The sequence below is a fragment of the Phyllopteryx taeniolatus genome, chromosome 5, assembly GCF_024500385.1.
Source record: "Phyllopteryx taeniolatus isolate TA_2022b chromosome 5, UOR_Ptae_1.2, whole genome shotgun sequence".
In the NCBI taxonomy this organism is placed as follows: domain Eukaryota; kingdom Metazoa; phylum Chordata; class Actinopteri; order Syngnathiformes; family Syngnathidae; genus Phyllopteryx; species Phyllopteryx taeniolatus.
In genome coordinates this window covers 30269585-30288882 of record NC_084506.1, presented here as the reverse complement: position 1 = coordinate 30288882, position 19298 = coordinate 30269585, and the positions used below count along the sequence as shown (strand labels likewise).

Here is a 19298-nt window from a genome sequence, read left to right as displayed (position 1 = left end):
GATGCCATTAAACAAATTCCTATTTACACAATAATGTATGTAATGATGCATGTTTTGTGGATTGCTGGTCCTTCACCTGCCATTGCTGATTTGAGGTGGCGAGTGCCTGGAGTGGTCTGACGGTTCCGATCGTCTGTCTGGAGAGCGGGAGCGGCTGCTACGAAGTCTGTCATGCGATCGATTAGAATGGTCGGATGCCAGAGAATGGATATCTGAAATGTCTGCTCACACACAGATGCCACTGTTAAATACCCGCAGCCAGTGAGCAGCTAACACTTAACACCAATCTCACCGTCTCTGTCTGAGGCGTTGGCTGAAGGGATGCTGTCGTCGAGGTCAGGGATGTTCAGCAGGGTCGCTCGGTCATCCCTCTGAACAACCATTTTTAGCTTGCCTTTCGACCTTTCTATCAGCTTCTTGGCATCGATCAAGGAGAGGTTCTCGGTCACTGTGCCGTTGATCTACGAGAAGCCGAAGGCAGATTGTTATCTATAACATGACAATGTTTTCCTCGCAGCCAGATATTTTTAAAACCACAGTATTTGTTCGTCATTTTAGTACCATACTTAATGGTCGTGTTTGGATGCAGATCAACAGCAACATTGGCCATCAAATGAAATTAAAGGGTATTGAGAAGCAACCCAAAAACTTCATTAGGACCAAAAGCCGATGAGATCCAATAAAAGAACTGTATCACCGTTATTTCTTAGTTTTGAGTGTCACTGTCAGAGAAGGAGTGGTGTAAAACTGCACTGCATCCCATTGAGAGGGGTTACTGTCTTAGTACCATACAGTCAAATAGGGTATATAAGTTTTTTGGTTTTCTCTAATTTACAGATCTTATTTTTGATCTCATAAGATTGTGCAGGGATAACGAGTGATGATGTGGTGATGGAGAGTGTATAGTGAAGTATACTAAGAGCAGACTTGATTAAACCATTGATTGAGAGCAGTTAGTTCAAAAATATATATATATATGTGTACACCTGTTAGGCACATACTGCTATTTTATGTGAAGTGAAAAAAAAAAAAGGTGGAGATTATGGAAACGCACCAGCTGCATCTGTAAGTGCTGTTATGCAACATTTGACAGCACAAAAAAGCAGTAAAAAAAAAAATAACACACACACAACGTGACTGCTATTTTTCCAATTCTACTACATTACCACTCCTTAATTCTACTTCCAACCATAATAAAAAGAACATCATGCAATATATTCAGTTGTTACATACATTTAGCATTATTTGATGTTTCCCCACCGGACCCCCTCACCTTCAGTACAACGTCTCCCTCCTGGATGTTTCCATCCCTGGCTGCGAGGCTCTCTGGCGAGATGTCCTTGACGAAGATGTGGCTGGCCAGGCGCAGGCCATATTCTGCTTGGTGAATGACAACAACAAAGACAAAGTTAGCACAGAGTTGACAAAACCGTACAGCGCAGACCACACTCAGACGCTGCTCCCTCCAGGATTAACAGTGAAGATTAATTGCTTTTTTTTTTTTTTTTTTTTTTTAAACTAAGATTTATTTGAGTAACTTGGATTCTACAGGAAGTTAACCAAAACTGACTAGGGAGATTTTAAAATCTGACCCTAAGGAAAATAAAGTTGGAGGTGATTTTCCAGTATTAACAGTCGGACTAATTGTCTCTCTCTCTCTCTCTCTCTCTTTTTTCCCCGATTTTGTGAGCCTCACCTTCATTTTTGCGTGATTTAACCAGCGTGACTTTGGCGGGGCGAGGGGGCAGGTTGTGTGAGCGGCGATCTGAGCGTGGTGAGAGACTTCTCTCCCGCGAGCCACTTCGTTCACGTTCCCTGTCCCTTCGGCTGCAGCTCCGACCGCTGCGCCTCCCCATGGCTCCGCCCATGCCGCTGTACGCGCCACTGCGTCCGCTCCGCGTCTCATATATCTCTTCATCGTAGCTGTCCTCCTCCTCGTCATGCTCTGACATTGTTTCCCGCTCCCCGAGACGACCCATGGGAACATGCACCTTCCTCTTCCGTCTGATTGTCTGCATAAAGTAAACAAGATATTAGAAAGTATCAGTTAGAGAGGGATGAATCAATTGCATTGATCAAACTCTGCTCAGGGGACTCCCATTTTCTACTGACAATAACATACTATTCTCCAATATTAAATAACACAATTTAACTCACAATTTTGGCAATTTTTCCACTTTTACGAAGCTGCTGGACTGCATAGGCGTGCTCCACATTATCCATGGACACAGCATTGACCATGACAACTCTGTCATTTTCCCTATAGGAGGGTACAAGGAGAGGAGACATGCTGGAGTCGTTCTGGAGCAAGATGGGAAATGTAATAGTAGTCGCACTGTGCTGCCAGAAATAATTGAAGAACTTACTGTAGTAGCCCTTCAGCTGGGCCGCCTTTTAGCACATCTGAGATAACAATGGAGGTCTCACCGCTCTGAAAATGAGGGTTATCTCGGCCTCCTGATATGGCTATCCCGAAGCCAAACCCTGGTGCCTGTATTTAGAAATAAATAAATGACAAAGATGATTTATTTATTCTAATAAGAGTTCATTATACTGACTATGATCCCTCAAGGGGAAATTCAATTTACACGCTTCTGTACATTTTGTTGCACACCGCACAGAGAAACATACTAAATACATGCAGGCATGCACGGACAAATGTCAGTGATGACGTGAAATGTGCCCAAGAGTTGAGTCTGGGGGTGGTCATGGTCAGAGCTTTGCTGCTGGACAGTTGTCAAGAAGGAGACCAGCCTCTCTCGAACAACTCGTTCCAAATCCAAACAGTAGCTGTCTAATTCCAAAGTACAAGTCATTAAGGATGAGCTAGAAACTGTATGAATATACTGTATCACACAAGGGATGCATCTGCATTTACAATCTTGGGCTGTACAGACAAAAAAAAAAATGTTTTTCAAAGAAAGACCTTAATTTGCAAAGACTATTTTTGAATACTCACCCTGTGCAGTGTTACAGTGTGCTGTTCCCAAATGACAGTCTCCTCCATTGCTGCGCTCTAGAAGACACAGACAAAGAAGATAGAGTGATTAACACAACAGGGCAAACAAGTGATATTGAATGTCCCCTGCTCCAGTGTGTTCCACTAACATGTGTATGTGTTCACTGTGATGGGTTAAATGCAGAAAACTAATTTCGTGTACATGCATGCATGTACATGACAATAAAAGGTGATTCTTCTTCTTCTTCTTCTTCTTGTTGTATGGCTGGGACTTGTCCGCTTAAAAAAATGGAAATGTTTTGCCATTTAGCTGAGTTGAGTGGGTGGGTCGGTAGCAACCACAAAGTGGGCTTGAATATTAATTGGTGAGGCGACGACAGCGATTTCAAATACATCCATTTTGCAAACCATTTGCACTCCATTTCCTTTTGCATTCAATCGACAAACCGCATTGATGTCAAACTTTAACCATGTCACAGACTAAGTTTGACCTATGTTATGCATTTTGATGGAAGGGGACCTTTAATTATAATGTATTTAATCCACGTTACTTACATGGCAGGTCAATGACAAAGTCATCGTCTTCCAGGTGAGCAAAATTTCTATTAAACATTTGTCCATATAAAGCTTGTATAAAAACCTCAAGGCGTGGGGGCCAGATCCGGCGCGCCACATTATTTTATGTGGCCTGCGAAAGCAAATTGTGTGTGGCACCTTCCATGATTCGTGCCAAAATCTGTACCTAAATTTCAAATTGTCATATGTGATATATAATAAAATTAAGATGGTGCAAGCATTTTTTGTTACCAAACTCCTTTTTACAGTAACCTGAATAGTTGAACCAACTATTATCCTTGAATTCTGATTTAAAAAGTAGTTATCCATGTTCATAGTTATTGTTGGGTATATGTTATCCATATTCATAGTTATTGTTGGGTTTTTGTTATCCATATTCATAGCTATTGTTGAGTATATGTAAGAACATGAGGCAGTATGGTTTCACAGTCTGCGGTAAACTGTAACTACAATGTGGCCCGTGACAAAAATGAACTTGACACCTCTGCATATAAAAATAGCTATCTTTGTCCAAACATGATTAATATAAAGCTATGTTAACTTTAAAGAGGAACCACCCATTAACAGAGTCAGGGCAAATGCATCTTGACAGCTCTATTCCACCAACCCACGTAGATAAGGAAGTTCACTGACATCTCCAGTGACAATGTACGTACAGTAATGATTATGTGGAATGTATATGCACACTGGCATCACAAACAATCAGTGGTGCAGCTATGAGGACATTAGCTGGAAAACATGCATGAATGTCAGACCTAACTACCTAATATAGCCCTATGGGGGGCACAAGCCAGTGCAAACTGTAGGCCGGTCCCAAGCCCGGATAAATGCAGAGGGTTGCGTCAGGAAGCGCATCCGGCTTAAAATTTGCCCAAAAAATATGAGCGTTCATCCAAAGAATTCCATACCGGATCGGTCGTGGCCCAGGTTAACGACGTCCGCCAACCTGCAGTGCGCTGGTGGAAATTCAGCTACTGTGGGTCGAAGAAGAGGTGGAAAGCGGGTTCTTCGGCAGAAAGAGAAGAGGAAAGCACAGAGCCTAGAACTGAATGTGGGGACTTTGAATGTTGGGACTATGACAGGAAAATCTCGGGAGTTGGTTGACATGATAATTAGGAGAAAGGTTGATATATTGTGTGTCCAGGAGACCAGGTGGAAAGGCAGTCAGGCTAGAAGTTTAGGGGCAGGGTTTAAATTATTTTACCATGGTGTAGATGGGAAGAGAAATGGAGTCGGGGTGATTTTAAAAGAAGAGTTGGCTAAGAATGTCTTGGAGGTGAAAAGAGTATCAGATCGAGTGATGAGGCTGAAACTTGAAATTGAGGGTGTTATGTATAATGTGATTAGTGGCTATGCACCACAGGTAAGATGTGACCGAGAGGTGAAAGAGAAATTTTGGAAGGAGCCAGACAAAGTGGTTCTGAGCATCCCAGACAGGGAGAGAGTCGTGATTTGTGCAGCTTGTAATGGACATGTCGGTGAAGGAAATAGGGGTGATGAAGAACTGATGGGTAAGTACGGCATCCAGGAAAGGAACTTGGAGGGACAGATGGCGGTAGACTTTGCTAAAAGGATGCAAATGGCTGTAGTGAACACTTTTTTTCCCAGAAGAGGCAGGAACATAGGGTGACCTACAAGAGCGGAGGTAGAAGCACGCAGGTGGATTACATCTTGTGCAGATGATGTCATCAAAAAGGAGGTTACTGACTGTAAGGTAGTGGAGAGTGTGGCTAGACAGCATAGGATGGTGGTGTGTAAGATGACTCTGGTGGTGGGGAGGATGATTAGGAAGACAAAGGCAGAGAAGAGAACCATGTGGTGGAAGCTGAGACAGGACGAGTGTTGTGCAGCTTTTCGGGAAGAGGTGAGACAGGCTCTCGGTGGACAGGAGGAGCTTCCAGAAGACTGGACCACTGCAGCCAAGGTGATCAGAGAGGCAGGCAAGTGAGTCCTTGGTGTATCTTCTGGCAGGAAAGGAGAGAAGGAGACTTGGTGGTGGAACCTCACAGTACAGGAAATCATACAAAGAAAAAGGTTAGCTAAGAAGAAGTGGGACACAGAGGACTGAGGAGAGGCGAAAGGAATACATTGAGATGCGACATAGGGCAAAGGTAGAGGTGGCAAAGGCCAAACAAGAGGCATATGATGACATGTATGCCAGGTTGGACACTAAAGGAAAAAATGATCTATACAGGTTGGCCAGACAGAGGGATAGAGATGGGAAGGATGTGCAGCAGGTTAGGGTGATTAAGGATAGAGATGGAACTATGTTGACTGGTGCCAGCAATGTGCTAGACAGATGGAAAGAATACTTCGAGGAGTGGATGAATGAGGAAAATGAGAGAGAAGGGAGAGTAGAAGAGGCAAGTGTGGTGCACCATGGAGTGGCAATGATTAGTAAGGGGGAAGTCAGAAAGGCATTAAAGAGGATGAAGAATGGAAAGGCAGTTGGTCCTGATGACATTCCTGTGGAGGTATGGAAGCATCTAGGAGAGGTGGCTGTGGAGTTTTTGACCAGCTTGTTCAACAGAATTCTAGCGGGTGAGAAGATGCCTGAGGAATGGAGGAAAAGTGTGCTGGTGCCCATTTTTAAGAACAAGGGTGATGTGCAGAGCTCAAGTTATGGGAAAGAGTAGTGGAGGCTAGACTCAGGACAGAAGTGAGTATTTGCGAGCAACAGTATGGTTTCATGCCTAGAAAGAGTACCACAGATGCATTATTTGCTTTGAGGATGTTGATGGAAAAGTACAGAGAAGGTCAGAAGGAGCTACATTGTGTCTTTGTAGATCTAGAGAAAGCCTATGACAGAGTACCCAGAGAGGAACTGTGGTACTGCATGCGGAAGTCTGGAGTGGCAGAGAAGTATGTTAGAATAATACAAGGCATGTACGAGGGCAGTACAACAGTGGTGAGGTGTGCTGTAGGTGTGACAGACGAATTTAAGGTGGAGGTAGGACTGCATCAGGGATCAACCCTGAGCCCCTTCCGGTTTGCAGTGGTGATGGATAGGCTGACAGATGAGGTTAGACTGGAATCCCCGTGGACCGTGCAGTGAAAATAGGAGGCAGGTGGAGGAACAGTTAGGCTAATCTTTATTCCTCTGCTTTCCAGTGCATGCCTCCATCTTTCTAAGTAAGACAGAATATATGTGCATGAATGAGAGGGGTGGTGGGGGAAGAGTGAGGCTACAGGGAGAAGAGATAGTGAGGGTGGAGGACTTTAAATGCTTGGGGTCAACCGTCCAGAGCAATGGTGAATGTGGTCAGGAAGTGAAGGGACTGGTCCAAGCAGGTTGGAACGGGTGGAGGAAGGGGTCAGGTGTGTTATGTGACAGAAGAGTCTCTGCTAGGATGAAGGGCAAAGTTTATAAAACAGCAGTGAGACCAGCCGTGATGTACGGATTAGAGACAGTGGCACTGAAGAGACAACAGGAAGCAGAGCTGGAGGTGGGGGAAATGAAGATGTTGAGGTTCGCTCTCGGAGTGACCAGGTTGGATAAAATTAGAAATGAGCTCATCACAGGGACAGGCAAAGTTCAATGTTTTGGAGACAAAGTTAGAGAGAGCAGACTTCCATTGTTTGGACACGTCCAGAGGAGAAATAGTGAGTATATTGGTTGAAGGATGATGAGGATGGAGCTGTCAGGCAAGAGAGCTACAGGAAGACCAAAGAGATGGTTGATGGATGTCGTGAGGGAAGACATGAGGGCAGAGGATGCAGGAGATAGGCTTACATGGAAAAGGATGGCACGCTGTGGTGACCCCTAAAGGGACAAGCCGAAAGGAAAAGAAGAAGTCAGACCTAACTACCCACCACACAGCATCCTCACAAACTATTGCTCCAACATGATTTCAGATTTCAGGATACACTTTGGTGCCATATCTACAGTGTTGCTTGGTATTGTAATAAAACCCCTTGCAAGATCAAATGAGGCCACACTGACAGAGTCAATGACATTAACGCACAGCCTTGGTCACAGCAACCCTCTGAGAGGATGAGATGAATGTCGACTCCTTCAGCTGTTAGGGCGACCTTGTCCTCTCTGCTGCTTGAACTGATCTGTGCTCCTCCATCATTTCACCTCCACTTGATGTTTAATGGCTGCTTATAAAACATCAAGTTTGGCGGGTAGTAAAAGCTGTGTATGTAAATTAACACCTTGTCTGTCAACTTAATAGGTGAGAATACTTCATTCATATATTTCTCTATATTTAGATTACTTTTCTGTGTACAGCACCATCACGTCTACTTGTATTTAACATAGCAAGCAGCTAATGATTTGGTTAATGAGATCCTAAATGAGATGTAAATGCACAACTCGCCACAAGGGGCCCCACGCCTTGGCTTGGCAGCTGCAGTCATTAACTCCTCAGGCAAGAACTGTGCGAGCAAGTTTGAATGAGATCACCACTCCCCACCCCATCCCCCTAGCCTTCTTTCTACATACACTGCAGCACTTGAGCGGGGGGTAAAAGACATACACTGCAGCACTTGAGCGGGGGGTTAAAAGACATCTGAATATGAACAAGACTGCAGACAAGACAGGAGAATTCAAACTGGGACTCTCCAAGGCACTGTAATTTATGGTTATGTCCAACTGGACAGCACCATGGCAGCATCCATGCAAATAAGTCAAAAACTGTAGCTGTACTCAGTCAAGGCAGACAATGTATACTTCATTTTCCGTAGCCCTTTCCCGCTTAACAGGAAATATACATTTTGTCGTAAAAGCACAAAAGGATCCAAATTGACTAAAAGCCTCACAAAATCCAGGGAAAACAAATTTAAAGTACTTAGCTTTTCCTTCACCATCCCTCCTTTTCTCCCTGTGACGCACACCATCCCCTTTGAAGGCATGCAGTTTGGCGATTTCCTGCTGCAGCGCTTGTTGCTCCGGTAACACACGGGGACCACTGTGGTGTTTTTAAGTGGCCCGACATTTGCATGTTTGTCAGGAAGACACCGTTGGATTTACAAAATACCTTTCTATCTTTTAAACCAAAAAAAAGTAAACAAGGGGGAGTTTACAAACAAACCGTTGAATTACATTACAGTTCCTTTGAAGGTTACGTTAGCTGGTGCAGGTGGCTTCAAATGCAATTATGAGCCAAAACAAAATAATGTTGGTCTGTTGTGCACTATGGTGATGGTGGATAATTTAAATAAAGTCTAAGGTTATCTCTTTCGCTCTTAAGACATGTCTTCTGTAATTAAGCATTACAAGTCTGGTTTAATATACCGGGAGGTATTTACATGGCTATTTAAAACATAATTATTGTAGTGTGCTGGAGATAGTCAGGAAAGTAGGCAGAGTGTTTTGCTGTGGGAATGGATGCAGAGTTGTGTGCATTCTGCTCGTCAACTGTTCTTTTCACACAGCAGTTGATGAATTCTGGACAGAGAAGACTAACTGCCACTATCACTACCCATTCAAAATGCACAAATGCGCTCAACACGAAATGCCTCCGTATATGGGAGGCAGGAATGAATATCAGTAACCAGTTTGTCCAACAAAAATGTTTTTCTCTTAATAGCATACTGTTTATTTTATTCTCTCTTTTGTTACCCTTGCTAGGACCATACATAAATACATATGCTACGTAGCAAAGGCAAATTTGATCATTTAATCACATCAGTCTCACCATTTCAGACCTGTGGATACAGACATGAACACCAAGGCAACCACAAGACACTACATTGTCGCTTAATAGCTGTCATTTTAAATTGCATAGCCTCCACCAAAGACATGTGCATTGGAATATTTTTTATTTTTTTAAATCATGACAATACAGGCCATTCTGTTTCTTTCCAGAAAACCGCTCCTTTACAGAGAGTTAGGTAGCCCCATTGACTGATGTGTTTTTGTTCTGCCTGAGCACAAACAACTGGTGCCAACACAAGCCTCATGCCACAAGGCAGAGCCAATGCTGGCAGCTCGATGGAGATGCTCGGGCCATGCTTGGGGGATTACGAACAAGCAACTTGGGAACAGGCACAACACAGATGGAACGCACTGCTGGAGAGTAGGGCTGGGGGATATAGCCTTAAAATAAAATGCCAGAATTCCACCCGCCCTATAAATCCAATTTCAACAATTTTTTTCCCTTGAATAAAAACAAGAAGCAAATGACAATGACATTTGTCAAAACTAAGAGAAAGTGTTCCTTCAAACAAAAACCTTAATACATTTTAATAAAATGTAAATTTAAAAAAACTTCCATTTGGAATTAATATGTAACAACAACTGTCACTGAACATAATGTTTAAAAAAGGTGCTGCTCCCAAACAAAATTAACCATTGTCCCTGAAAATGTGAAAAAAACAAATCCAGCATATAGCCCATAGCCCAAGGTACATGCCTTGTACTGTATATTGCCTAGGCTGTGCACGAATCAGTGGTGACTCAAATTGTGATTCGATGGGCCCTGATAGTTTCTTGCGCATCCCTCCAACGAGACGATATCCGCGGAAGGAGGCACTCTGACAGCCGAGCCAGAGGAGCTGCACGGGTGCTCATGGCAGCGCCACAACCGAAGCCCAAAAGGAGCCATTGCTGGAGGGGGACGGCCACGGCGGCCGAATGAATGGGAGAAACTTGTGCAGGATCCAATACAGCATGGCAGATGATGAAAGCTAGCTTGCTAGCCAGCCAGCTAACTAGCTAGCTAGAAAGAAGGCAGCTGTTCCCAGCCAGCAAGGATTTACCTCACCGAGACGGGCACAAAACCAACCCAGGTTCTACCTTTGGCGACGGTATGCCGAGGGATCCTGGTGAAAGCAACAATTTTAAAATAAGAACTTTTACGGATGGAGAAGTGGCTGCCATAGAGCATCAGCGTACTCTCTTTCCAGTTCAATAGGTAGTTTAAAAAAAAAATCTAACTGCATATTTCATTTTTTGGACTATGAAATCGCTTTATTTTGGAATAGTAGAAGGAGTACCGATTCGATTCTAATTCGAAGTCATTCGTTACTGCCAACACGAACAACCAATCTGGATTTAGAGGGAGAGTCCGAGCCCTACTTAATAAACATTTTTTGGCAAAGAAAATAAGCCTGTCTACAACATGAGGCTTTAGGCCTACGCTATTACACGTTATAATCAATGTCACCCCTAGAATAAAAACCCTCTCTGATGGCGTACTTTGCGGTAGATATTTCTAGCCTAGGTTATTCAGCTGTGGACAACTTCGCTTCTTGTTCTTGTAATGTTTGGTGAACTTCCAGATGCTCTTATTGTGAAGACACAACACTGGATGTCGTGGGGGCAAAAAGAAAATGACTGTGGCTTGATCACAATAAACCCAGATGAAGTGTGTTATGTGGTTTAGTTACGCTATGGTACAGACTGTATGTAGTTTATTACAACTGCTGCTCCACCACTGAAGTGGACCAGTGTGTGGATAAATGACTGCTTTTCTAACATATAAACAAGCGTCCTTGACAAGGTTCAACACCATCGACTCAGTGCTTGTCTTCCACCGGGCTCCTTTGTCATACATAATTTTTTTTTTTTTTTAATTAATAAATAAATCTGCTCATGTTTCTTAGCGGGTATTTTACCTTCTGGGTTACTCGCTTTGGTTTGAACAGACTTTATACAGCAGCAGACTGTTTGTTGCTCATTGTCTGACACTCCAAATGAGAACCAATTCCAGATCACTGACGAAATGGTGGCTCTTTAGTAAAATAGCTTCCCTCTGCTTGCCGCCGTGTCGTCAGTTTAAACAGTGCCCGTCAGCAGGCTACGGATGCCACAAAAAATTTGCTTTTTGGGGGGAAAAAAATGACGTGACACCAAGAAGGAAATGTCAAGGCAGCAACAACAGAGGAACAAGGAATCGTTTTTCTTCTTTTTGAGAAAATTGGAAAGTGCATGGGCAGGAAATAAGTGGTCATAGTGGCCTGTGTTGAATCAATTCACAATAATTCAATGGAAGGGCTAACAGTATCTTAGAAAAAAAACTTTTAATTAATAACATCTAGGTACCGTTATATTCCATTATGACCAAAATGAATGATAAGCGACTCCATGATTAGCCATTTCCTTGCAAATTGCCAATATGCAACACACAGAAGAACAAGCACACTGTACAGACATCAGAAAAAAGATGTTCTACAACATTTATTCTTCATTAATAACAATTATAATCTGTCTGGACATCCATGTTATATACCTAACTAGCCACTAAGAGTTAGGCCTCATTTTCTATCTAGTTTAATTAAAATGAATAAAAAAAGAAAATAAAAAAAGGTCTTGGCAGTGGAAAACCAAACTCTTTCAACTGAGGCAGAAGAGTGGTTCGCTGAGCAGCAGAATAGATGTGTTGTGAAGTTGTACGATTTGGGAAAAGGATAAACCCTGATTCAATTTCAACCCTTTTGGGAGTAGATAACTATTGTTGTGATGGTTAGTTACAAAGGTAAATTTAAAGGAAATGTGCAGCATGAGCTGAAGCGAATGAACATCAGTGAGCCTAATGCTAAATTAAATGTTACAGAACAACAATGGTGCAATAAGAAAAGACTTGAACAGGGGTCAGCAAACCTTTTGAAACTGAGAGCTAATTCTGATTGATGCATCAGTCTGCTACTTTGTGACACACTCCTGAATTATCACATTTGCTCAAATTACAGTGGTGTGAAAAGTGTTTGCCCCTTCCTGTTTTCTTATTTTTTGCATATTTGTCACAGGTAAATGTTTCCCATCATCAAACAAATTTTTATATTAGTAAAGACAAGTAAAAAAATTTTATAAAATAAAAATGCAGTATTAAGGGAGACAAAAAATCCAAACCTACATGGCCCTGTGTGAAAAAATGATTGCCCCCTAAACCTAATAACTGGTCGGGCCACCCTTAGCAGCAACAACTGCAATCAAGCGTTTAAATAACTTGCAATGAGTCTCTTCCAGCGTTGTGGAGGAATTGTGGCCCACTCATCTTTACAGAATTGCTGTAATTCAGCCACACAAGGGTTTTCAAGTACGAACCACTTTTTTAATTTCATGACGCAGCATCTCAATAGGATTCAGGTCAAGACTTTAACTTGGTCACTCCAAAGTCTTCATTTTGTTTTTCTTCGGTCATTCAGAGGTGGACTTGCTGGTGTGTTTTGGATCATTGTCCTGCTTCAGAACCCAAGTTCGTTTCGGCTTGAGGTCACGAACACATGGCCAAACATTCTTCTTCAGAATTTTTGGGTAGACAGCAGAATTCATGGTTCCATTTATCACAGCAAGTCTTCCAGGCCCTGAAGCGGCAAAACAGCCCCAGACCATCACACTACCACCACCACATTTTACTGTTGGTATGATGTTCTTTTTCTGAAATGTGGTCAGATGTAATGGGACACACACGTTCCAAAAAGTTTGACTTTTGTCGTATTTTCCCAAGTCTTGGGGATCACAGAGTTGCCACCCTATAAAAATTCACTTTTAGAACAATTTGTACAAAAATTGTTCATATTTTCAGAATTTTGTCAACAGCATTTCCGTGGGACAGTCATAATCATAATCGTTAATAAATTATAGCGTCATTATTTGTCACTTATATCGTTTTATCACATCAACCTGAATCAAGCAGCCTGAATCAAAGTACCAGTATGAGAAAAATATGTCTATTAAAGTAGATTAATCAGATCTCAAACAAATCACTTTTCAGGGCCAAGTAGGTTTGGCTTTTTTCCCCCTCCCTTAATAATAAAAACTGCATTTGTGTTAACGGACTAATATTTTAATTTGTTTGATGATGGTAAACATTTAAGTGTGACAAACATGCAAAACAAATAAGAAATCAGGAAGAGAGCAAACACATTTCCACACCACGATACCTATAAATCTCGTTTGATGTGCGCGTCTAAGTCACACAAAAATTAGCACGGACCCATGAAGCATTTTCATTCTGTGTTCTGTGAAGTGGTTTAAGACCCGCCCTACAGATGTGCGCGGGAGTGTGTGTGTTGGAGCCACACACAGCGAATCAAAAGTACGAATCCTGTCTTGGTGCTAGCCAATCAGAGGCAGAGTAGGGCAGGTTATCGTTCAATGGACTGGGAGTTTTTTTTGGATTCAATACATTTTCACACACACACGGAAGTTGGTCGTCCCAAACGTCTTCCATTTAAGGATTATGGAGGCCACTGTGCTCTTAGGAACCTTAAGTGCAGCAGAAAGTTTTTTGTAACCTTAGCCAGCCAGATCTGTGGTTTGCCACAATTCTTTCTCTGACCTCTTCAGGCAGTTCCTTTGAGCTCATGATTCTCAATTTCTCTGACATGCACTGTGAGCTGTAAGGTCTTATATAGACCAATCAGTAAAATCAAACACAGTTGGACTCCAATGAAGGTATAAAACACAGTCAATTGTTCTTAAAAAGCATGTACTTGACTTAATGCTCTTAATATAATTATAACAGTGGCATAAACAAAAACAGATACGATCGCTTATCGTGATAGTTTTGGGGAAAATATATCACACTAAAAAAAATTGCTATTGTGGCAGACTGAAATAAAATATACTGAGACAGCAATAGATACAAAAATATTGTACAAATAATGGGAATACAAATCTGAAATATAGCTGGACCGCGAAACAACGCCAGTCATCTAGCGGAGGATTACTGTATCTGTACACCATGATGATAAGTTACAGGGACTCATTGTTCCAGGGCTGGGAGTCATAGTTTCCAGAAATGTGCATCCCGGGATTCACATAGTCTCAAGTGTAAAATGAGCTATGAATAAGTTATTATTAATTGCGAATGATATTCATCTATGCGAAGACACTGATCATGTTAACGATTTCTCACAATAATTTAACAAGGTAGGAAACAATTCAATATGCAACACTAATTCTATAAATCCGTTTACATCTTCAAATGATCACATACAATATTCCTAGAAAAACAAAATGTCCCATCACTGGTGAGCTGTTTGATGTAGCAGATCAAACTTCAAAAAGCTTAATAATTAACTTAATGTTATTTATTACTCTTTCCATATTTGTTTTTATGAAAAGCAAAAGTCTACTTTTAAGCAGTAGTCGAGGAAAATGTTTTGGTAAAGAGGGTCTGATTAACAACTGATACATCAGGGCTGTAAAGAATGTGATGCGTCAACAAAACTATTTGAACAAGCATTGTTCAACACTAAGACCAGAGGAACTTACATCAGTTCATGTCACGCATTATATAAGTTGTCAATGTATGACGACACGCATCACACCAATGAGCCCACACCTTACTCCCGTCTCTCTGCTACGAGACATTAATTATGATCTCAGATGATTCTTTATTGAGATACATCCCAATTCTTGCTCTGCTTCACATGCAGAGGGGAGAGACATCCTCTCCGAACATCCTTCTTCAAACTGGATCCCTCCCTCCAACTCACGCTCATGGGATTGTAGCAAATCCCCTGGGGCTTGGCAGCGATCTGTGTGGGATCTGCAGTTCCACTCTTGCATGGGACTCCTCTGTGCGAGTGAAAATCCAGCCGCAGTGTAAACTGCTGTATCGGATTTAACTCTTGAATTGCCACGTTGGGTCCGAGCATTGTTTTCTCTCAGCCACCTACATTCTTTTGCTCCCTTCTCCCATTAGTGTGCTGGATTTCATACAGAGCTCATATTAACCATTAACGGGAAATGTGTGAACATCCATCAATTTTCCATAACGCTTATCCTGACTAGGGTCACGGGTAAGTTGGAGCCTCTCTCAGCTGACTTTGGGCATTTCATTGCAATTAAAGCTTAAAAACGTGAGAGTGGAGTTTCCCCTCCCCCCTCACTACTTGCAGGAAAAATACAGCTCACTACATGTTGGAAGGGTTTATTGAAGGCTGACGTGATCTTCGTCTTTATAATGCAGCTGGTGCTCCCGGTCCCATTGAGAAGACAGGTGTCACAGCGAACGAATGACATTAAGGGACTTTACATTACGCCTATGCTGTATCAGGCATTCATGATGCAATGTTTCACTGTGCATGACATGACCCAAGAGCTCCATGAGGACAAACCACCGAGTCAACCTCAGACCACAGAAAAAAGTTAGCAGCTATTATAGACCAGCTCATTTACCTGATATACATTCAAATCCCAATTCCAATCAAGTTGGGACATTGTGCAAAACATGAAAACAGAATACTACCCTGTTTTGTAAGTAATTTTCAACCTACAGTATATTCAATTGAATACACTACAAAGACAAGATATTTAATGTTCAAAATGATAAACTTTTCAAATCACTCATTTTGAATTTGATGCCTGCAACAAATAATTTTTTTTTTAAAAAAGCTGGGCAACGGGGCATGTTTACCACAGTGTTACATACATTTAAACAACACTCAATAAGCAATTAGCAACTGAGAACACCAACTGTTGAAGCTTTTTGGGAAGCTTTCGTGATATTATGGACCATAGATGACGAAAACCCTAAATTCCTTGCAACTGTATGTTGAGAAAGATTGTTCCTAAACTGTTGGACTACTTGCTCACACAGTTGCTCACAAAGTGGTGAACCTCACCCCATACTTGTGAATAACTGAACCTTTTGGGGATGGTCTTTTTATACTCAACAATAACACTCACCTGTTTCCAATCACCCTGGTCACCTGTTGAATGTTCAAAACAGGCGTTTCTGGCCATTCCCCAACTATCCCAGCCTTTTGTTGGCCGCGTCCCAACTTTTTTGTAACGTGTTGCAGGCATCAAATTCAATTTAAAAAATAAAAATAAATAACGCTCATCAGTTTGAACATATCTTTTCTTTGTAGTGTATTCAATTGAATGCAGGTTGAAAAGGATTTGCAAATCATTGTTTCTGTTTTCATGTAAATACCATGAAATAAAAGCTGGAATTCTGAATTCATATTCATCTTTTGATCTATAACCCAAATGTCTTCAGTATACAACAAAAACAAAGGCATTGACCTTGCCTTTCCAATACTTTTGGAAGGGACTGTCATTGCACTTCATCAAACAAGTGTTTGTAATATTCAACACTCTCTATGTTGCTAAATAAGCTGTCGGAAAACAACACTACCCCATACGCCATACTCATATGTAACCCGACTCAGCAGTAACTTAGGGTTGGTACCTTTACTTTAGCCACTAACAGTAGTTCAGGGAGATGGCAATGGAAATCCACGCTAGAAACGATGCAAATCCAGCTCTGTCCTCAAACAGTGACAACAAAAAGACCAGGCCACAATTGGGAAATAATAAAAGCTTTGCTAACGGACGTCAGCACAGCTCACACGTCCCGGATGTCGCCAGCTAGAAGCTATAGCATTGGCCAACCATATCGAGGAGCACATGCAATATCAATGGAAACATCAAAAGAAAAGGCTTCGACAGTTTTTAGTTTAGTCAAAAGTAAACAAAAGGTTACTTCTTTCAAATCCAACCATCCATACATTTTCTACACCGCTTATCCTCACGAGGGTCACGGTATGTTGAACTTAAATTTTGCTAAACGTTAAGGATCAGGAGGATCCCATGGATGGGATTTATGAGCATCTACCACATTGGAGGAGACATTCCCGGTCACAAATTTCTGAACGTCTTCAGTCTTGATGTTTTTAAGGATGTGCAAGAAAGGAGAGAGAAAATCTAAGGCTTCAGATTTTGGAAAATTCTCCATTTATATCATACAGGGATTTAGGTAACAGTGGATTTGATTTTGTATAAAGCAGTGGAAATACCAAAATACATTTAGACATTTGAATGACTTGCAAAGCCAGCTAGAAAACAGTTTCTTTTCAGTTTGGCAATTGTTAACTGTTTGCTCCACGAATTTACCAGAGGTTAAACCTTTGACAGCGCTCAACTGAATACAAATACAACTACAGCCTGCGATTTTTTTCTTGATAACATTTAGAACATCACCCAACCCACAGCTGCAGCTGTTGATCCTGACCAGAGCTACAGAGCAGGAAATCAGCTCCAGCACTCAATCATGCCCAATGGAAGTTATCAGCAGGCCACACAGAGGCCTGGAGGGAAGGAATGTGCTGATAAGCGGAGCTGCTGACCTGCACCCCGTCTCGTCTCTGTCACAGTATGTGGGATGAGGAAAACACTGCCAGCGAAAATAACTCAGAATGAAAGCTAGATTGTGTATCACTCAGAAGGTTTGTGTTGATAGGAGAGTTAATGAGATTTCCAGAGATATTCTGTTTGATAACCCCTCGTGTTTTAACTGATGATTTCTAAGCAACTTGAGTCACAGGCAAACTTCTGTATTACTGTAACCACAATTGTAATGCACTGTGGAATCTTAAAAGTCAAACAACTCAGTCCCATCCCTGGGCCAGTCATTTTATGTTGGCTAAACTTAGTTCCTGCGAGGTATACCCGACATGCTAACATCTTCTGTTATGTCGGACCAACTTTTGGAAGGGTACAAGAATCCAGTGAAAAAGCGCTCCTTCTGTGCGTCTGCTAATGACCGATACCACTGCTTTCCTTTGTGATATGATACTGCAAATACAGTCCCTTGTTTGTTTTTGAGGATCGGTCGATCTGGTATCGGAGGCATCGACATTTCAGACAGTTTCGATCCTTCCCCACGCCAGCGACGCTGCTCCAGCCGGTGTAATGGCCGTCTCATCAAAGCACACTTGGCGCTGTTTTGTTGAATTTGTGTGTACTTTTGCTTTTGGGATACAATTTGGCTACGTTCACACTGCAGTGCATGGTGCCCAATTCGGATTTATTTTTAAATCAGATACACTTCACATTGGGCAAAAAAATTAAAAAATAAATTAAAAAATGGAATTGACTTGCAGTGTGAACGTAGCCATCGTCTCTATATTTTGCTAGATGCGTCCCATGCACACGTTGAATTAGTTCCAAGTCAACTGTGAATTGAATTAAAACAGTTTGTACGCTCTTCCCAAGCCATGGGCTGTTTCTAGATGCTCTGGTTTACTTGTAGACCCCCAAAGGAGCCTGTAGGTATAAGTAGCAAGAGTTGTCCGTGTCTTCACGTCAGCGTCACAATTGTTTCATTGGTGGATGGACAATTTGCATTTTGCTTCGTCCACTAAATTGTATAGATCTACATCTCGTTAGTTAAAGTCAGATGTCATCAAATAAGCTCTTTCAGCAGCAGCAATTAAACTTACACCCAGGGATAAAAGCAGGAATGAAAATATTTTACTTTAGGCTGTAGAAGATTCATGCTTCATCTGTTTGTATACATCACATGGAATTGTGTTTAGAAATAAAGATGGGGCACAACTTTAATACTGAACACATTCAACAGCATATTTGTTGCCTTTAAAAAGTAGACTCCGTGAGTTGTGAGACTCGTGCTGTTGAATTATTTGACTAGTGTTGCCCGACAATATTAAGGTTCATTGCTCGCGCCCCCGCTGTATCGCAGCTTTTTAAGCTATTGTTTTTCATGGGCTTTTAAGAGTATACACTGAACCTCCACATATTTGCGGTTTGGCATTCGCAAATTCACCTAGTCACCTAGTGTATTTTTTATTGTTTAAATCAGGAACCTATCCTGTAATGTGATATAAAACTCACCCATTAGCTGTTTTTGTGCTCAGGTCGTCAAAGCAATAAAAGTATAACTTTGCTGTCATCTTGGTGCCAATAAAATCTGTTTAAGTAAGTTGAGGTGCTTGGTTCATATAAAAGTAGTGCTTTGCTACCATCTATCGACATTATTGTTGTTATTTTGGGAGGGCAACACACCGGATACCACTGAGCTCTACTGGAAGGGATAGAGATAATTAGAATAAGAGGCAG

At 41.7% G+C, this 19298-nt stretch overlaps 1 protein-coding gene across 14 annotated transcripts in view; it reads right to left on the bottom strand.

Moving 5' to 3' along the window:
- tjp1b (tight junction protein 1b) overlaps nucleotides 1-19298 on the bottom strand; it is a 79911-nt gene that overhangs the window by 23062 nt on the left and 37551 nt on the right. For 8 of the 14 annotated variants that reach the window (XM_061774747.1, XM_061774749.1, XM_061774750.1 and 5 more), the window contains 7 exons: nucleotides 2960-3016; nucleotides 2367-2491; nucleotides 2158-2260; nucleotides 1697-2012; nucleotides 1274-1380; nucleotides 293-461; nucleotides 77-221 (listed from right to left, as the gene is read on the bottom strand). In XM_061774747.1, coding sequence (XP_061630731.1) covers nucleotides 77-221; nucleotides 293-461; nucleotides 1274-1380; nucleotides 1697-2012; nucleotides 2158-2260; nucleotides 2367-2491; nucleotides 2960-3016 — 1022 coding nt within the window. Of the gene's footprint in view, nucleotides 1-76; nucleotides 222-292; nucleotides 462-1273; nucleotides 1381-1696; nucleotides 2013-2157; nucleotides 2261-2366; nucleotides 2492-2959; nucleotides 3017-4443; nucleotides 5182-19298 lie in introns of those variants that run through there. The other 6 variants (XM_061774748.1, XM_061774760.1, XM_061774752.1 and 3 more) reach the window with 2 other exon arrangements.